This window comes from Mirounga leonina, unplaced genomic scaffold (genome assembly GCF_011800145.1).
Source record: "Mirounga leonina isolate KUSES-001 unplaced genomic scaffold, KU_Mleo_1.0 Mir_176, whole genome shotgun sequence".
Taxonomy (NCBI): Eukaryota; Metazoa; Chordata; class Mammalia; order Carnivora; family Phocidae; genus Mirounga; species Mirounga leonina.
Window position 1 is genome coordinate 31,645,638 of NW_023270454.1, and position 18,707 is coordinate 31,664,344.

The 18,707-nt window shown below is 39.5% G+C and overlaps 1 protein-coding gene across 1 annotated transcript in view; it reads left to right on the forward strand.

Moving 5' to 3' along the window:
- Positions 1-17,784, forward strand: part of DCHS2 (dachsous cadherin-related 2) — a 253,461-nt gene extending 235,677 nt beyond the window's left edge. Inside the window, exons 17-21 of the mRNA XM_035023252.1 lie at positions 1,006-1,157; positions 9,772-9,902; positions 11,496-11,782; positions 12,661-12,793; positions 14,896-17,784. Of these exons, the coding sequence (XP_034879143.1) occupies positions 1,006-1,157; positions 9,772-9,902; positions 11,496-11,782; positions 12,661-12,793; positions 14,896-17,516 (3,324 nt within the window). The 3' untranslated portion in view covers positions 17,517-17,784. The remainder of the gene's footprint in view (positions 1-1,005; positions 1,158-9,771; positions 9,903-11,495; positions 11,783-12,660; positions 12,794-14,895) is intronic.
- The last annotated feature ends 923 nt before the right edge of the window (positions 17,785-18,707 follow it).

Here is an 18,707-nt window from a genome sequence, read left to right on the forward strand (position 1 = left end):
AAATTAGAATTTTTTTCAAGTTCAGTGCCTCACTTTATTTTACTTTACTTTATTGCACTTTACAGAGATTTTTTGTTGTTGATGTTTTTTGTTTTACAATCTGAATCTGATTCCTGCAGTAGTCACACATTTTCATTATTATTATATTTATTATGGTGATGGTGATCAGTGGTTTCTTGAGATGGACTCTAGACCTGGTGAAGATGCTGTGAAATTGTTGAAATGACAGCAAAGGATTCAGAATATTCCATAAACTTAGTTGATAAAGCAGCAGCAGGGTGCGAGAGGACTGGCTTCAATTTTGAAAGAAGTTCTGCTGTGGGTAAAATGATACCCAACAGCATCACAAGCTACAGAGAAATCGTTCGTGAAAGGAACAGTCAATCAATGTGGCCAACTTCACTGTTGTCTTATTTTAAAAAATTGCCCCAGCCGCCCCAGCCTTCATCAGCCACCACCCTGGTCAGTCAGGAGCCATCAACATCAAGGCAAGACTCTCTACCAGCAAAAAAATCATGACTCGCTGAAAGTCAGAGGATGGTTAGCAATTTTTAGCAATCAAGCATTTTTAAATTAAGGTATGTACATTGTTTTTTTTAGATATAATGTTATGCTGTTGCACACTTAATAAACTATAACATATGCACCGGGAAACAAAAAAAATTCATTTGACTTGCTCTATTACAATATTTGTTTGATTTGGGTGGTCTGGAACTGAGCCCACAATATCTCTGAGGTATCCCTGTATTTTTGCCTCTTGCCTAAAATTGTAGTTCAAAACATGGGCTACGCCTACTGAAAGTTATTTGGAAGTCCTTTGAACAAGCCTGCAGAACACTTTGCCCACCCATTACCTACTATATTATAAATGTAAGTCCTTTGATCATTGTTTTTAAAGTGCATTTGGCAATCCGTAATTCTTTCATCGTGCATTTGTCTGAAAAACAGTCTTAACCCATCTTGCAGATGAAATCCTTATCTAACGGAAGAGCTGCTTCCTCACAGGTTTTTGCTGCGGACCTCGACAGTGGGATGAATGGCCTCACTGAGTACTCCATTCTCTCTGGCAACCAAGGGGAAGCATTCCACATTGATGCGCGGAGTGGTGTGATCACAGCAAACGCGGTTTTAGATTACGAGCTCACCAGCTCCTACAGGTCTGTCCCAGATTCAGATCCGTTTGCTCAAGTATTCTGCTTGTTTCTGACAAAATTGTTGCTTTGGCCATGACTTCCTGTTATGTGAGCTTCGTTGTAAAATGTGTTGCGCTTTGATCCAACCTATGATCACTCTTTTGATACGCTGAACGAGTCTTAGAAAGTATTTGCTCTTTGGAAAACGTGATTACACTACAACTTTAGGGTCCCTTGCAATTCTTAGGTTTTATGAATTTTTAATGCTATTAACTACTAAATGAGAGACATTAAAAATGACAGTATTGGGCGCCTGGATGGCTCAGTCATTTAGTGTCTGCCTTCAGCTCAGGTCATGATCCCAGGGTCCTGGAATCGAGCCTCACATCGGGCTCCCTGCTCCGCGGGAAGCCTGCTTCTCCCTCTCCCAGCACCCCTGCTTGTGTTCCCTCTCTCGCTGTGTCTCTCTCTGTCAAATAAATAAATAAAATCTTTAAAAAATAAAAAATAAAAAATAAATAAATAAATAAATAAATAAATAAATAAAAATGACAGTATTTGTGAAATGATTACTGACTGATAGAGCACTCTGCAACTGTTTTTGGTTCTTGTTTTTAAAAATAGTGAAGACTGAGTGACACCTCTCTTTTTAATTCTTTACTCAGTTTCATGGACGAAAGTACAACCCTGTCATCAGGTCCTTGTTGCAGTACTGTGTTCTAATAGAAATGATCTGATGAAGTACATGTTCAACATGAAATATATTTTGTCTAGAGTTTAAGGTGTACAGAACTATGCAGGATTCTATAAAAGAGAGAATAGCAGTGTTGCAGGTCTTCTGGTTATTTTAAAAAGTCAGGGCTACAAAAGTCTAGCTATACATACAGATATATTTATGGCATCACGGTCTATAAAAGAAAAAGGAAAAGACTCTAAGGAACCAAAAATGTCCGGGAGTGGAGATTGCCTCAAACATTGGTAGCCTAGCCTTCCATGGAATTCTACCCTTTGACAAGAGAAGGTGGTTTCTCTGTGAGTGCCACTGAAGAGAGAGCCCTAGCTATATGGGTAAGTGGGGGAAATAACAAAGGTTTATTCTATAGGCCTATTGGAGTCAAGGCGCACCCGTATATTGGGACACCTTCAGGAAGAAAACCTAAGAAACTTAACCTTGTCTATCTCTGGAGAAGCGGTCATGGGGGAAACTGGGGTCAGAGGCTTGGCTTTCTCAGTATGCATTTTAGTATATTCGTGTCATATTTTCGTATGTTCTTCCAAAAGGCCTTGCACATACAGTGCTTCCTTTAATCCTTCCGGGCGCCCCCCAAGGAAGCCGAGTTAGGTGTTCTCTCATCCACTCTGAAACCAACACACGGTGGCTTGCGGGGCCACGGAGCCAGTCAGTGATCCAGCAGAGGCTCAGGCCCAAGTATTCTGATGTTGACTCACCCTGTTTCCACTGTGCAAGCTACAGAGCCCATCTTCTACATGGGGAAGAAGCAGGCAGATGAGAGACCTGCGTGCAGGTGTTCTTTTAGGCCAGACTGCTTTCACGTTTAATGAGGAAAGGGCAGTAGATGCATGTGGCTGAGCGGCAAGAGCCGATTACAATGGATCTGTTATTAATTAACTGGACTGGATTAATTGACCTCTGAAAATCTTTCCGGCTCTAAAATGTTGATTGTTTCATTCTTTTTTGTTTAATATATTTCAAAATATTACTTCAAGAGCATTTTAAAAGTTTAAGACCTTACCCTGTATTAACGAGTAGGATTTTTTTCAGTAATATTTTAATGTAATTAATTGTTATGATGCTTATTGTATAAACATATTAAAACCGGCTGTCTAAATATGTTAAAACCCATTGCGGCTACATGGTTTCTACAGCCATCTTAAGCATAAAGCCATTTTTCTCTCTCTGTAGATGACTACAGGTCGGTCTCAGCCTAGTGGCACCTGAGTGATTACAAATTCAGAGATTATCGAAGGTCTGCTGTGTTCCAGGAACTAAGCACTTCCGGGTTGGAATGACTTTCTGTCCTACTGTTCTTACTCAATGGAGCCTAATTAGTAATTAAACCGGACTCCTTTAAGCTTTTTCCTATTTGCGTCATTGTTTCAATGTTCCGAACATCTCAATTGGTCCCAATATTGAAAAGTGCCCCTCTCCAATTCCCCATGAAGAAGAAAAGCAGGAGTGGAGAGAATTTTAACTAAACACACACGGCCACAGAGAGAGACAGAGACAACCACACACACACATACACACACACACACTCACAGTCTCCACTATCACCAAGGCGAGGAAATATTTTAAACCTCCCGCCTATTCAGGTTCTCCCCTTCCTCTTCTCCCTTGTGGCTTCTCTTCTTCTTTAGGGCTTTCCCTGATATTTCAAGGAGCGGGAAATTCAGGATGCTTGTCCCCTAGCCTGCTACATCCTTAGTGGATGCTTTGGAAATGGTATTGTTCTGCTTTTAACTTTACTTTTGAAGTTGCTATTTTGTCCAATTGAAGAAAATATTCCCAATTATAACCCTCTGTTTTACAACATAAAATGAGGGAGGAAAAGATATTCTCAGTTCTGATTATGGTCCTATACTATAAATAAAAATTAAGTAATCTTTAGGCCTCATTTTAAGGCCACATGTAAGAAAACTCAGTGGAGAGGTGATGACCAACTCTAAAATAGACCTTAAGTTCTATCTGACTGGCATTTCTGAATTGTAAAAACTATTTACTAAGCGTGAGGCTGGGGATGTAAAGACACATGCAAGTGTTCTTGTTTTTAGGGAACTCAAAAATCAAGCGCCATTATAACCCATGGCAGGCGGCATATTAATAATCACAATAGTTGCCATTTATAGAGCTGCTTTATATGTCGAATTCTCATAACAGATTAAGATTTACAGAGAGAGGAAATTAAAGTTCAGAGAATACAGTTGTTTGCCAAGAATACACAGCTAGTAAATGGTAGAACTGATGGGATTCTTGCCCACGTGAGAGGTCCTAGTAGGGCTTTCTATTGTATCATGCGAATGCATCTGCAAAGTGCATACCTGTCTTTACAAAACATGAAACAGGGAAGAAAAACTTCAGGTAAATAAGAATTAATTTAAAGGTTTAAATATTCAATTTCTGTAGCATAAATATTCAAGTTCGAAGAGCAGTTACTGCCAAGAGCAACGCTAAACTCATACTCTCCACTGAGAGCTCATTATGACCATGAGAGAAATACTGAGAAACAAGTATTGTTTACAAGGTAGGAAGTTGGCTGAGATGTTCATTATCTTTTCCAAAATACGTGACTCATAAATAGTAGAGCTGGGATTGCAACCCCATTCTGTTGACTCTCCATGAAAAGAATAAAAGACTTTCAGGCCAAAAGCAGGAAAGTCATGGATATGCACAAGTGTTTATAAGGTATGTTTGGAAGTAACAAGTGGTCCAGTGCACCTGAGAAGCACCTGCGTGTGGGGTAATGAAAAAGAGGTTGGGATGTGAAGGAATAGGAGGAATGTGGCCAGAAGTACAAAGTTTCAGTTACAAGATAAATACTGGGGATGTGATCTACAACACGATGACATCGTTAACACTGCTGTGTGGTATAGTTGAGAGTTGATAAGAGAGAAGTTTTAAGGGGTGCCTGGGTGGCTCAGTCAGTTAGGCATCTGCCTTCGGCTCAGGTCATGATCCCAGGGTCCTGGGATCTAACCCCACATCGGGTTCCCTGCTCAGTGAGAAGCCTGCTTCTCCCTCTCGCTCTGCCCTCCCTGCTCATGCTCTCTCTCTCTTCCTCAAATAAATAAATAAAATCTTTTAAAAAGAGTAGTTTCAAGAGATTTCATCACAAGAAAAAAATCATTTCTCTTTTTTTGTATCTGTATGAAATGATGGATATCAAATCATTATGTTATACACCTTAAATTTACACAGTGGTGTACGTCAATTATACCTTAGTAAAATTAGAAACAAACTTACAATGATCTGAAAAACAAAACAAAATTTAAAAAAAAGGCTGGTAGATCTCAGGCAAGTTTTGAGGGACTTCATATCCCATATAATGGAAATTGTGCTTGATTCAGTAGGGCATATAAAAGTCTAAGCAAGTCAGTGCATGGTCAGATCTTTATTTTTAAAAGACATCTGGTTACAGATACATTGCAAGACAGAGGACCAGCATCAGACAGATTAGTTAAGCTAGACAATGGCTGTGAAAGATCTGCTAATGAGGATAAAGCAGTGGGGATGGTAGGAGGGAACATACTTACTAATTGATTCAGGTATGGAATCCATAGGAACATGGTCAACAGTTGAATTTCTTCAACAAGGAAAGAGATAGAAATTGATTCTGAAATTTCTTCATAGGAAAAGCAGGAATTGGAATTGGTGTTGGAATGGGGATTGGGATTGGGATTTTTTCTGGGCATTTTGAGTTTCAAGGGCTAGTTCAAGAACAAAAGTTCAGACATTCCTTAGGCGATTAAAATACTGATCTGGAGCCTGGGAAAGAGGTCTTCATCCAAGATTTAGATTTCAGATTCATCCAGGGAAAATATGTAAAATGGAATTACCTAGGGAAAGTCCGCAAGATGAGAATTTGGGGGATTATCACTACTTGAGGATCAGGCAGACAAATAGAAGCCAGCAGAATAGATTCAGGGAAGAAAAGGAACAGAATCTGGAAAAGATGGTCATGGAAACCACAGGGAGAGGTTGGACTCCATAAAAGAAAAGGGTTTCACAATGTGTTTGGATTAGAATCCACTAGAAGTGTTCCTTATTTTAAGGAGTTTAAGGAGATTTTATATACATATTTCTTATTTCCACAAGCTCTTTCTTGATCTTTCTGCTTTTCCATAGCATCTTGTTCTTGTTTCATGCCTGCATTGCCTTCTGATAGCTCCCCAAAGACATTAATTAGAACTGTTTTTTCAAGATCTCTGTTTCTTTCAGGTTTATTTCTTCTCCTCATCTGTTCTACACTCTTTTTCATGTTGGAGACTTTCTGTAAGTAACTAACCATCCTCGCTTCTGAGTAAGGCAAGAGCAAAGTCCTCAGAATCTCTGAGTGGACTGGCAGAGCTTATCAACCAGCACACTTCGCTTTCAGATGAACCAGAGAGGAAGTTGACTACTTTGCAGGATGACATACAAATGACAATATTTCTCCAGGGGCAGACCCTCAATATTATTTACTCTGAAGATGAAAATCAGACATTCTTTTGCCTGGGAGTGAAGAGCAATGGGCAAGGGGACTTGATTATTCTGTGTTTTGAGTTTAAAATAATCATCAAGCTATTTTTACCTCAATATCTCACCCCACCCCTTGTCGTGTCTTGTGTCTGTCATTGGTTATGTGGGGGCAAATCTGTTCCCCACTCATCCTTATCTCCCTCCAGATATATTTCAATCTGTGGTTTCCTGTTAACCACTTATCTGTAGCCACTCCCAAATCTGCATGCATTTTCCAGAAATTTGTTGGAACTTCTCACCACCTCTACCCACCAAAATCTTCTCCACTTTACTGTTAGCCTTATGGACATATACCTTATTTTAAATTCTTTTGCTATCATTATCATAGAATCTCAGGAGGAAGAAGAGATAAAACTTGTGTAGTTAAACCAGATGTCATAGCTCTTCTCTTCATTGGTGTTTCTGATGTTGGCTGATATGTTTGTTTTACTTAAAATTTCAGAAAGAACATGGAATTCTGGGTAGACATTTAAGATACTGTGGAGAGGGAGTTTTGAAAAATTCCCTTCCACCTTCAGTATTTGTTAAAGCAATCAGAAAGGATACTGCCTGGTCAAGGTCCCATCTAAAGCTTAAGGTGATAAAAGAAGCTTCCTGTGGTTGGTAGAATAGGAGAAATATGCTCTGTGTTAGAACGGACCGGTTCTAAATCTGGTCAGTTTCATTTATAATCTCTGCTGATGTAATAATCAGGGCAGCCGTTCTGAAACCTGGAGCCAGTTGGACTGGTTACAACCAATAGTTTTACAAAGACTGCCAAGGAGCCATCATAGAAAACTTGAGGTCTCACAGAAGTTATGTGTAGAATCTTGGTGGATCTGCCTTCATAATTTTCCATCTGTTCTTCAAGCTATTGAGGAACTGTTTACTCGTCTTTTTATTTTGAAACTGAATTGTACATTTTACTCCGTATCAAAGATTCTCATGTTTTTTAAGTTGACTTAGACATTATATGGAACCCCTGACACTGTAACGTTGTAAAAATCAGGGCGGTTGCAGGTATAGCCGAAGAATTGACAGAGCCATAAATTTGATGTCTTGACTGAGCTTTTAGTGTGACACTGGGGAAGGGCAGGCCACAGAGGCAGAGAACATTATGATTTGTTTATTTTTAGTAAAATATTTCCATATGTACCTGACTTATGTTCATGCTAACAAAACAAACTTTCCACATGGAATGAGTCTTAAGCTCCAGAAGTGTGAAATTCAAGTAGTTGTTTTACTGATGTCCCAGCTCTGATAGCATAGAAGGCAGCCTGTGTGCTCCATGAACAGTAGATAAACAGGGATTATTTGCTATAAAGTGGGATTTGAGCCAAGAAAGAGTTGATGCTTATTTTACATCATTTTAAAATGTAAGATTGGAAAGATAGACCACTCATCAGGTAAGCTAAGGATAAAGAAAGTGGAAATGTGTCAACTTCCAAGACTCAGTTTCTTAAAAGGTAGTATCAACCACATGCCAAGACTAACACCAATTTTGAGGTAAAGATTATCTTCTGATGGGCAACTTGCATCATTCCTCAACTACCCTCTTGGAATTCGTAGTGTTTAGAGCAGAGCGAAAAGCTAATGGTTATACATTAGGGCATGATAGATGCACAATAATACATATCCTTGTTGAAAATATATAGTGGAGCTCAGACAGTAGACACAGGCTTTCCAGTTAGCCAACACCTGGGCTTGAATCCTGGCTCTGTCATACAGTACATTCATAATCTTAGACAAATCTTGAGAAACCAGCCCTCAACATACATTTTTTTAAAAATCAACTAAGATACAGAGCTCACCTGCTCTCAATAAACAGGAGAGGCAGATAATCAGTCAGTAAGAACAAAGGGTGATGACTGCTGTGTCAGAAGAATGTACAGGGTGCTGTGGGATTGAGAAAGGGGCATCCGAATCAGACCGGAAGTCAGGGAGAGCTTCCCAGAGATGTGAGCCTTGGAAGATCAAGAGGGTAGTATAGGGACAGTAATTCCAGGCAGAAGCCAAGACATTGGAGGTCATGTGTATGTACTTAAGGCCTGGACTACCTCTTGTAGACATGAAGAGCCAAGGAAAAGTTTTCAATAGGGAAGTCAGGTTTTCAATTCAGGATGTTGGATGGAGCAGTTGAGTGGCAGTGTGGGGGATCGACAGGGGCAGATGAGACTTGCAGTAGGGAGATTGGTGGACAAACAAGTACTCCAGATGGGAAAGGCTACAATGAAGATGGAACATTCCAGGTCAAGATGATGAGGGGATGAGGCTACAGAGACCAGCTTGTCCTGGTTTGCTGGGGACTGTCCTGGTTTTTTTAAAAAACAAAAACAAAAACCCGGAAGTCCCATGTCCCAAGAAACCCTTCAGTCCCGGGCAAAGCAAGAAGGCTGGTCAGCCTACCTGAGGCTCTGAAGGCAGGACTGAAACGGTTGGGAACACTGATCCAAGTGATATTGAGAAGGTAAAATCTGTAAGACTCACAATGAGTAGGGTTTTGGAAGATTGGTGACAGAAATGGAGAAGTTGAAGGCACAAAGAAGGTTTTGAATTTAGTTGCTGGAGATAAGTTGTACCATCATCTAAGAGAGATGAAATCACTGCATATAAATTCTTTCGGATCATAGACTTTCCCCCCTACTCTGTAGTTCTAGCCAATCATGCATTTTTGTACCTGTATTAATCATGCAGCATCCTCTCTTAATTCTACAGTTGCTATTGATTTTGAATCTGGATTTAAAAAAATATCAGTACAAAGCAATCTCTTAGTGGCTCTATCTTTGTGGTACAGTAAAATGGAAATATGTAGTAATATCCAGGCCATGCATGGTAGGGTGGAGGGTGTCTACTTACCCAAAGAACATGTATTGATGTTTGTACTTTTTAGGTTGTCCTTGGTAGGAAAGGACTGAATTCTACAGTCTGTCTCCAGAAAAGGCTCATTTGTAAATGCCACGTGATCCCTGGTCACTTGCTGGATTTGATGCTCTAAACCAGTCAAAAATAAATAAATTCCAGGCTACCATTCTTTTTTTTTTTTTTAAGATTTTATTTATTTATTTGAGAGAGAGAGTGCACACACAAGCCAGGGGTGAGGAGCAGAGGGAGAAGCAGACTCCCTGTTGAGCAGGGAGTTCAACACAGGGCTCGATCCCAGGACCCTGGGATCATGACCTGAGCCGAAGGCAGCCGCTTAACTGACTGAGCCACCCAGGCACCCCCAGGCTACCATTCTGATGAAATAAATTTTTAAATGAGGCTGTTTAGAAAAAGCTAGGGGGAAAATAAAAGTAGCTAGTCAGCTCATTTTTTAAGTTTTCGATGGGATATTTGATAGTTATGTTGTTTTTCTAGTTCTCTGGATAATGGATTACATTTCTTGATTCTTTTCCAAACCAGCTTGATTGTGCAAGCCACAGATAAAGGGATGCCCAGGCTTTCTGGTACAAGTGTCATCAAGATACAGGTGACTGATATAAATGACAATGCCCCGGCTTTTCTCCCTTCTGAAGCAGTGGAAATTGCAGAAAGTAAGTGTGACGATTTGGAATCATGGTTTTCACTTGTGTAATATCATCTACCAGCCAGGCATTCTAATCAGTATGAGTGCTAATCCTCAGGAACCGTGCAACGTGGACAGCTTCTGTCTTCATTTTACAGAATAGAAAATGGATGGCCTGAAGTTAAATATCAAATGTCAAAGACGTTAGATGTTGAGGCTGGGATTTGCCTTTAAGTCCCCAGGCTCAACCTGCCATTCCACACAGCTGCTTTTGTGCGTGTCCATATTTCTCAAAACCAAAATCTACTCCATGAAGAAGCACACTTTGTTGACTATGATGGTCATTCTCGAGCTCCTCTGAGAAGAAGCAATGTCCTTAGACTGAAATTTTGTCAGGCTTTGCAGTATACAAATGGCAAGTGATAAGTGATGGGATGCTCATTGCACAGAGTCATCACTTTCCTTTAGTGCAAACTCACCGTCAGCATTGCAAGAAAAATTTTACCCACAATAATGGTAGAGGTAGAAAATACAAAATTTTACATGATATGCTAATTAATCCCAATTGTTTGGGTCCCTGGGTTCTATGACTCCATAGTCTGCAATCTCAAAGTTTGTCCACGGTCAGCAGCTGGACTGGTAAATCCAACCCAACTCTATCATTGAAATTGCAAAAAGTGCTGGCCCCTCTCTTGCCTCTCTCCTTTCACTCTTAGTATCCACCTGACTCCTAAGATGTTACTAACATTTTAGGATGTTCAGTTTCCAAACAAATTACCACTCACAGAGGGATATATCTGTAGATGTATAGGGATACCTACAAACACTCTAAAATATTCTACAAAGAAAAAATTCTCCAGTTCTGCCTCTCACCTATTTGATATACTTCCATTTGTTTTTACTGAAGGTACTATTCTGAAGCATGTTCATTAGCATCAAAATGCAGCAATGTGCCCATGATAAACACGTCACCAGAACAAATGGCAAAAATCAAAGCATATACTGAATAGGGTAAGGAGTGGTTGCTGCACACCCAGAATGTTCAAGCCTGAAATACGAAAATTACATGAGTCTCATATATAGGGGAACTATTCTGAGTATCTTGGCATCTTCTTTCTACCTGTACCGTACTTGTAAGCTTAAAAACGAGGTCCCTTTTATGAAGTTTAGACTAAAGAACAGATGCAGTGTCATTTAAATTTTGCTTACGTTTCAAAATCGTATGCTTTGTATTACTGTTTTGAGTAAGAACTTTCTTCCCACCCATATCACCCATGAATATATGATTTTAATACAGAAACTACATAAGACAAATATGTGGCTGAGAATGTTTCTTGGTCCCGGAATTGTGTTGCACGCATATGATAAAAAAATGCCATATAAAAATCGAATTTACTCTACCTCCTCAATTCCCTACTCAGCGGTAAATTTTCACTTTATTGGGCTCATAAATTCTTCAGAGTTTTTGTTCGGCTCGTAATGAGCTTTGTATGGGAAATCATGCCAAGAAACAGCAAATCATGTTGGACTTAAAGTTAAAATGTTTGGATTGAACTATCAAAGAAAAGTATTTCAAAGGATGAATTTTAATGGAGGCTGACATTGTTCATGACTATTGCAGATTCTTCGCCTGGTATAGTTGTGACTCAGATATCAGTTCATGATGTGGATTTGAATCCAGCTTTCATCTTCAATTTCGCCAAAGAGAGTAATCCTGGAATCAAGTTTGCTATTGATCAGAATACTGGAGCAGTGGTGCTCGTGAAAACACTGGATTTTGAAGAAGCTACCGAATATGAGCTGTTCATCCAAATTTCGGATACTGTGCATGAAACAGAGGGAATGCTCATTGTCCGTGTGGTGGATGTCAATGATAACCCACCTGTATTTTCTCAAGATTCTTACCAGGTAAATAATGTAAGGAGATGCTGAAAACAGAGCCAAAGTGGAAAAGAAAAGGGAATGATGTAAGCTTACCAGTGTTGACAAACTGATTTAGGCAGACAGTATCCACAGGTTTTAGTGCCTTAGTTGATCCTGAGGGTTGTATATTCAATATCCTGGAAGCTATGGTATGTACACACGGAATTAAGGAGCTCATCCAACTGTTTCTTACGGATGTATAGCATCCTTTTTTTCTTTTTTTAGTTTGTAGGGATTGGAGTCCGGTTGTTCATAACAATCAGAACGGGCCTAGTATTTGCGGAGGTACCAAACAATACGGTGGTTTGGATTATCGGCACTTAATTTGGGAAAACTCTTTCTTTCCTAGGGATATTTTTGGAATACACTGATGAACATTTTGCAGAAACAAGTCATGAACAAAACTGTGAAGTGGAAATTTTATTTTTTTAGAGCTTAGTGTATGTTTATAGAAGTAAGGACAATAATAGCATTCAACTAAGCACTTGGAAATGGGCTTCAGGACTTCTGAATGTAGCAAATGCATGGTTTAAACATAAACACAGAAGGGAAGCTAACCTAAATAATGATCTTCTGTATGTAATACTACAGTAGTGGTTTTATTAACTATCCTCTACCAAGCAGAAATCATTTAGAAGGACTTCTTTTTTTCATAAGAAGCAATCAAAACTAAATGAAATTTTTAAATTTTGTTTTTCTGAATTCTGGGACTACAAAATAATGTTCTTAATATATTAACTCTATAGATTACTATGTGTGTTTTCCATAAGCAAAATGGATGCAATGATTTTACTTTCTGGCCCTGTTCATGAAAATATCTCCAGCCTGTAAGTACAAGGCTCATTTCTCTCTTTTTCCTTCAGGTCACTGTTCCTGAATCGGTGCCTGTGGGGTACTCAGTGCTGACCGTGGCAGCCACGGACCTAGAAAGCAATGAGAACATTTCTTACAGAATCCTTTCCTCTTCTAAGGAATTTTCAATCGATCCAATGAATGGTGAGTTATTTATTGTGGCTTTAGCGTTCATAGGTTTGAGTTACAGTGTAGAAGCCTGAAATAATCTTTTCCAAATGCTCCTAAAATGTTTCCACCTCACCCCCCTGGTATTATAGATGCCACCCTTCTTATTTCTCTTCACATCAAATGTTGTGGTAGCAAATCCTGGTGTTATTTCTCTTCTCCAACATCTCAATGGCTGGAAAGCAAAAGGAATTGATTACATGCTGGCAAATGTGCAGAACTTCAGAGACCCCAATGTAGTAAACACCCAGCTCATCAGTCCAACCAAGGACAATTTAAGTAATTATCCCAGGCCTCAACAAGCATTAAAATGAAAGCGAAGGGATCCATTTAGTACTGAGGACTTCGTGTTATGAGAGTGTGGAAGCTTTTCTTCCACGCCAAGTACATTAAGTTCAGTAATAGCATAATACATTCAATAAGGACAAAAAACTGAACAAGGAAAATTATTCGAGCATCTCTACTGAGAACAATCATTGTGGTATTCCAGTTTATTTGATGCCTTCCAAAGCTCTTTATATTTTTATCAGACAGCAAGTCATTTGTGGTCATGAAATGCATTCAGGCAAGTGATTTCAGATTAAAACAGTTAAGAATTGTATAGAGAAAGCATAACAATGCGTAGATAGTAAAAGTTAAATTTGATATGATATTATGATTAGCAAAGCACTGTCCCTAGCAGATCACACTCTGGAAAAGAACAGGGCCTGGGACGTGTTACACCATGTGTTCCCCATTTCTACATGCCATTGCATTATTTCATTAGCGAGAGCTGATTTAAAAATGAACCTCCGGATGACAGATGGTAAGTAGGCTTACTGTGGGGATCACTTTGCAATATATACAGATATCAAGTCATTAGATTGTACACCTGAAACCAACACAATGTTATATACTAATTATATCTCAATAATAAAAAAAAAAAAATTAACCTCAGGATTGCCCCAAGGAAGAATTTAATCACAAAATACTGGTATGAGGCCCATGGTGTGTTACAAAAGGGAGAAGTAGGTCATGTTGCCACATAGCCTGTGGGTGAATGCTACTGTATGGATATAAACATGTCAGAAGTTTGGCTCTCTGGGGGGGGCCGGGGGTTGGAGATGCACAGTGCTCAGATGATATCAACTGCTGTCCTGGCCACAGCACATCACAGTGTGTGAGGTGGTCCCTCTGAGCCCCTAATCCTAGCAACACTTTGCTTGACATGCGTTATCAACGAGCTTTGCAATGAGATATTGATTAGAATGTTTTTAAGACATTAAATAGGGGTACCTGGATGGTGCAGTCAGTTAAGAGTCCAACTCTTGATTTCAGCTCAGGTCACAGTCTCAGGGTCATGAGATCGAGCCCACATTGGGCTCTCTGCTCAGTGTGGAGTCTGCTTGAGATTCTCTCCCCTTCTGCCCCTCCCCCCTCCCTTTCTCCCTCTCTCTCTGAAAATAAATCTTTAAAAAACATTAAATGCTATCAGATCAATTTAGTTCATGGTGAGACTCTAATTACATATTTCTATATTAAAAATAATAAAATGTATTAAATGTATTTCATTTAAGGGAAATCCACGTGCTGAATTAATAAAGAGCTTTAGGAAAAACACCTCCATAAATTATCAATAGTTGTAACTCGGCATTATTATATATACTACCTTCATTTGACTAGAGTGAATGTCAACCAGTATTTCCAGAATCAATATCTTTATACTAGAATGTCTCTATACATGTGTCTATGGATAGTAGAATGGGATACAGATTTTTCAAATAAGAATACATTTTCTTAAAAAAAAAGATAATGGGGCAGCTTATTATACAAAAATAAAGTTAAAAGACATTTTGGCAAAGTCATCTTCAAGTGGTTCATATATTTACTAGAGTGAATGCCAGGAGTATTACTTCTGGATCTTAAGTGTTACAAAAGCATAAATATAAAAAATCTGAAATTTCTATTTGGATTTACTCTTGGTTGTAACTTAAATAACAAATCTAGCAAATAACTAAACCTATTAGTAAATGTTTGCTGACAACTGGATCCTGAAAATTTAATTTCACAGCATTAAAATGCTATGTCTTGTTTTTCAGGCACAATATTTACTATCAATCCTGTATTACTGCTGGACAAAAAATCAACAGTTCAGTTTCTTGTTGAAGCCAGTGATGGTGGAATTCCTGACCTGAGGGCTCTCACCTTAGTAGAGATAGAAATACAAGATATGAACAATTATGCTCCTGAGTTTGCGATAGAATATTATAATCTCAGCTTGAGGGAAGATGCTCAAATTGGAGGCACGCTTGTCACATTTTCAACCATTGACCATGACTGGACCCGTGAAAACACACATGTTGATTATTCCATCATCAGTGGTAATTCACAGAACAATTTCCATGTGGAAACTAGTTTCATTCATTCAGAATATCCTTATAAGCAAGTTGGTTACCTGGTGTTGCTTCACAGTCTGGATAGAGAAGCAGCTAACGGTCACAAGCTTGTCATTCTGGCATCTGACCACGGCTTCCCTCCATTGAGCTCCACAGCCACTGTAGCAATAGAAGTACTGGATGTCAATGATAATCCTCCTAAATTCAACAGTCTGAAATATCACGCCCACGTCAAGGAAAGTACCCCTCTGGGGAGTCACATCACTGTGGTCTCTGCACATGACCGTGATGTGGGTTCACATGCAGAAATCATCTACCACATCGTCTCTGGAAATGAAGAGGGGCATTTTCACTTGGAAGAAAAAACTGGAGTTCTTTATTTGATTAAACTTCTGGATTATGAAGAAACGACAAAATTCACTTTAACCGTTCAAGCTTCAGATGAAGAAAAGAAGCATTTTTCGTTTGCAGTTGTGCTTATCAATGTCCTGGATGATAATGATCATGCACCTCAGTTTATGTTCTCGAGCTTAAATTGTGTTGTTCCTGAAAATGTGCCTGTTTTCTCCACCATATGTTCCGTAAATGCTCTGGATTTTGACGCAGGTCCTTATGGAGAACTGACCTATTCTGTGTTGTCGCCCTGTTCGGTCACTCACGGGATGCCTCGTGATCATGACCCCTTCCTCATTGACCCTTTAACAGGGGATATTCACACTCAGCAAGTCCTTGACTATGAAAATGACAATAAATACTGCCTCACAGTGCAGGCAAAAGACAAAGGTGACTCAACAGCCACTTTAACGGTTTGGCTGGATATTGAAGGGATAGATGAGTTTGAACCCATGTTTACTCAAGAGGAGTATTTTTTCAACCTTCCAGAGAAGAATAAAGTGAGACAGCTGATCGGCAGAGTGGAAGCATCGGATGCAGACGCGGGTATTGATGGAGTTGTTCTGTACTCTTTGGACGTTCCATCTCCTTTCTTTTTAGTGAATAAAACGAACGGAAACATCTATTTGACTAGAGCACTTCCCCTAATAAGAAGTAGGTTCCGTGAACAAGACACCATTGAAATGAAAATCATCGCTCGTAGCCCCAAACCGGACTCCAAGTTTACATTCTGCACTGTTTTTGTGAATGTGTCTTCTTTCTCAGAAGGACAATACTCAGGAGTATCTGGCAGCGGCTTTTCAATCAGCCTCACGGTCTCCTTTTTAGTGTTTCTGACACTCATCTTCATTCTAATTGTACTGATTTTAAGACATAAACAAAAAGACGCAGCCAACAATTACAAAGACAAGAAAACATCATCCACCTTAGATATCAGTTTGAGACTGACCACAGAGGGCAGCATGCTCAAGCCCTTCCAGAAGACTAACGAGGACAATAACGCGGTGGTGCCCGCGGACTCCCTGCCTGAGTGGTTGAGCTTAATAAGTCTCATGGAGAAGGACATTGTGAATTTGTACAGGCACTCAAACTCCAGTGGCCACTGCTCTGTGGAAGGAGAAACTGCAGAAGATAAGGAAATCCAGAGGATAAACGAGCATCCTTACAGAAAGGACGCTGGCTCAGCTCTGAGTGACCGGGAGTCCAGGGTCCCAGACTCTGGAATCCCAAGGGACTCGGACCAGCTCTCCTGCTTGTCTGGAGAAACCGATGTGGTGGTCACTGCTGAAACAGCAGAAACCAGCCATGCATTTGGGGAAGAAGATCGAGAAGGCTGTGGCACAACCTATGTTCAAAATAATGTGTTACCCCAGACACTAAAGAAGAGAGAGGTAAAAGAGAGCATCCAGGCTGATGTCAGGAGAGAGTCCGTCTTTATTTCAGGGGATCAGGAAGCAAGGTGTGTGGCTCTTTCCCCCCAGAGAACCTCTAATCACGATGTGAGAGGCAACTACCACTGGGATTATCTCCTCAGTTGGGAACCCAAGTTCCAACCTCTCGCCTCGGTATTTAACGATATTGCAAAACTAAAGGACCAACATTTACAGACGTCTGGCATTCCTAAAGAGAAGTCTTTGGTTTTCCCACCACCTTTGATTACTGCAGTAGCCCAGCCCGGGCTTAAAGCAGTTCCACCAAGAATGCCAGCCAGAACCCCGGGGCAAGTGCTTCACAAATACCCACACTCCCCCCTTCCCTACCATCTCAGTTCTCTGCCTGAAGCCATGACTCCCAGCTTTTCTCCATCTCTTTTCCTGCTGACTACAAAGACCCCTGCTGTGACCCCACGGTCGTCACGTGGGGAATCGTCAGGAACACATCTGAGTGGTACATGCCGTGAAATTAAAGCAGAAGATGAAGTTCAAATATAACCTGATTGTGAGGTCACCATCGGTCATGAATGGTTGAACAAGACATTCTTAAGCTAGCTCTTCAAGATTGGTTAAAATGCAGTCAGGGTTTGCAGAATCTCCTCATTTAAGTTTCTCAAATTTCTTCCAGCCTTAATGAGAAGTTACCCCCCTCTTTTAACCTTTCTGTTTTGCTCTCAGGACTCAAGTTTGTATATAAAAGTAGTGTATATTCTATCGTACCTGGTTTTCTGTATGATTAAATCTCCAAAGAACACCATGAGCTAGACTGACTGCCAAAATGTTTCTATGAAAATAAATGGAAAATAAGTATAGTGCAGTCCGGTCACATTACTGCTGATTACACTGCTATACTTAAAATAGATTAGTTAAGACTGAATAAGGAATGAATGTAGGACAGAAAATAATGGAGAGGGGAAATGGGGAACGATAAATTTAAATGTTAAAATGAAGTCATTTTCTGTAGATCTAGTATGTTTAGAGTTGTATTTCTCTCCTTTCCCCAACCTCATTTAGGGAGTTTTGCCATAATTTGAATTTTAATATGGTGTCTTTTGGACATCTAATGAGAAATTAAGAATGAAATTTGTCATAACTGTGCCAAATAAGAAAATTATTCCTGATTAAGTGAACCAGAAATGCATGGTCTTGATAGAGGGCCAGGATTGTTAGAAGCAATAAGTATATGGTTGACTGCCACCCAAGACATATTTGCTTGGCCTTCTTTACAAAGAGAATGATGATTTTTTTTTTCAATGCTCTGTCTTATAACATGGTACAGGTATAGAAATTAAATTTTAAAGATTAATTTGTAGATATTCTTCATTTTATTTTCTTCTAGATACAGTAACTTTGGGTGTGAAATAATTTATCCATTCAACCTCACTTTTAAAAGTTTGTCTAGATAAAATTATGTTATTAGCTAATAATAAATTCCATAGAGTAATTTAGCACTATATTTTTAATTGAAGATTTTTTATATAAATATTTCTACTATAAAAGTTAAGAATGGATGTCAGAAGTCTCTCTTCCATCTGTTCATACTCACCTTTAGTTTTAACTGTCATTAGATGGAGCAATTTGACAACATGGTTAAAATAATTGTTTTGTCCAGCTACTGTTTCAGGTATATAGTGGTGTTGTGTGGTGCTTACATATAATGCTATATCCTTCTCTCTGGTGAGCCTGAGA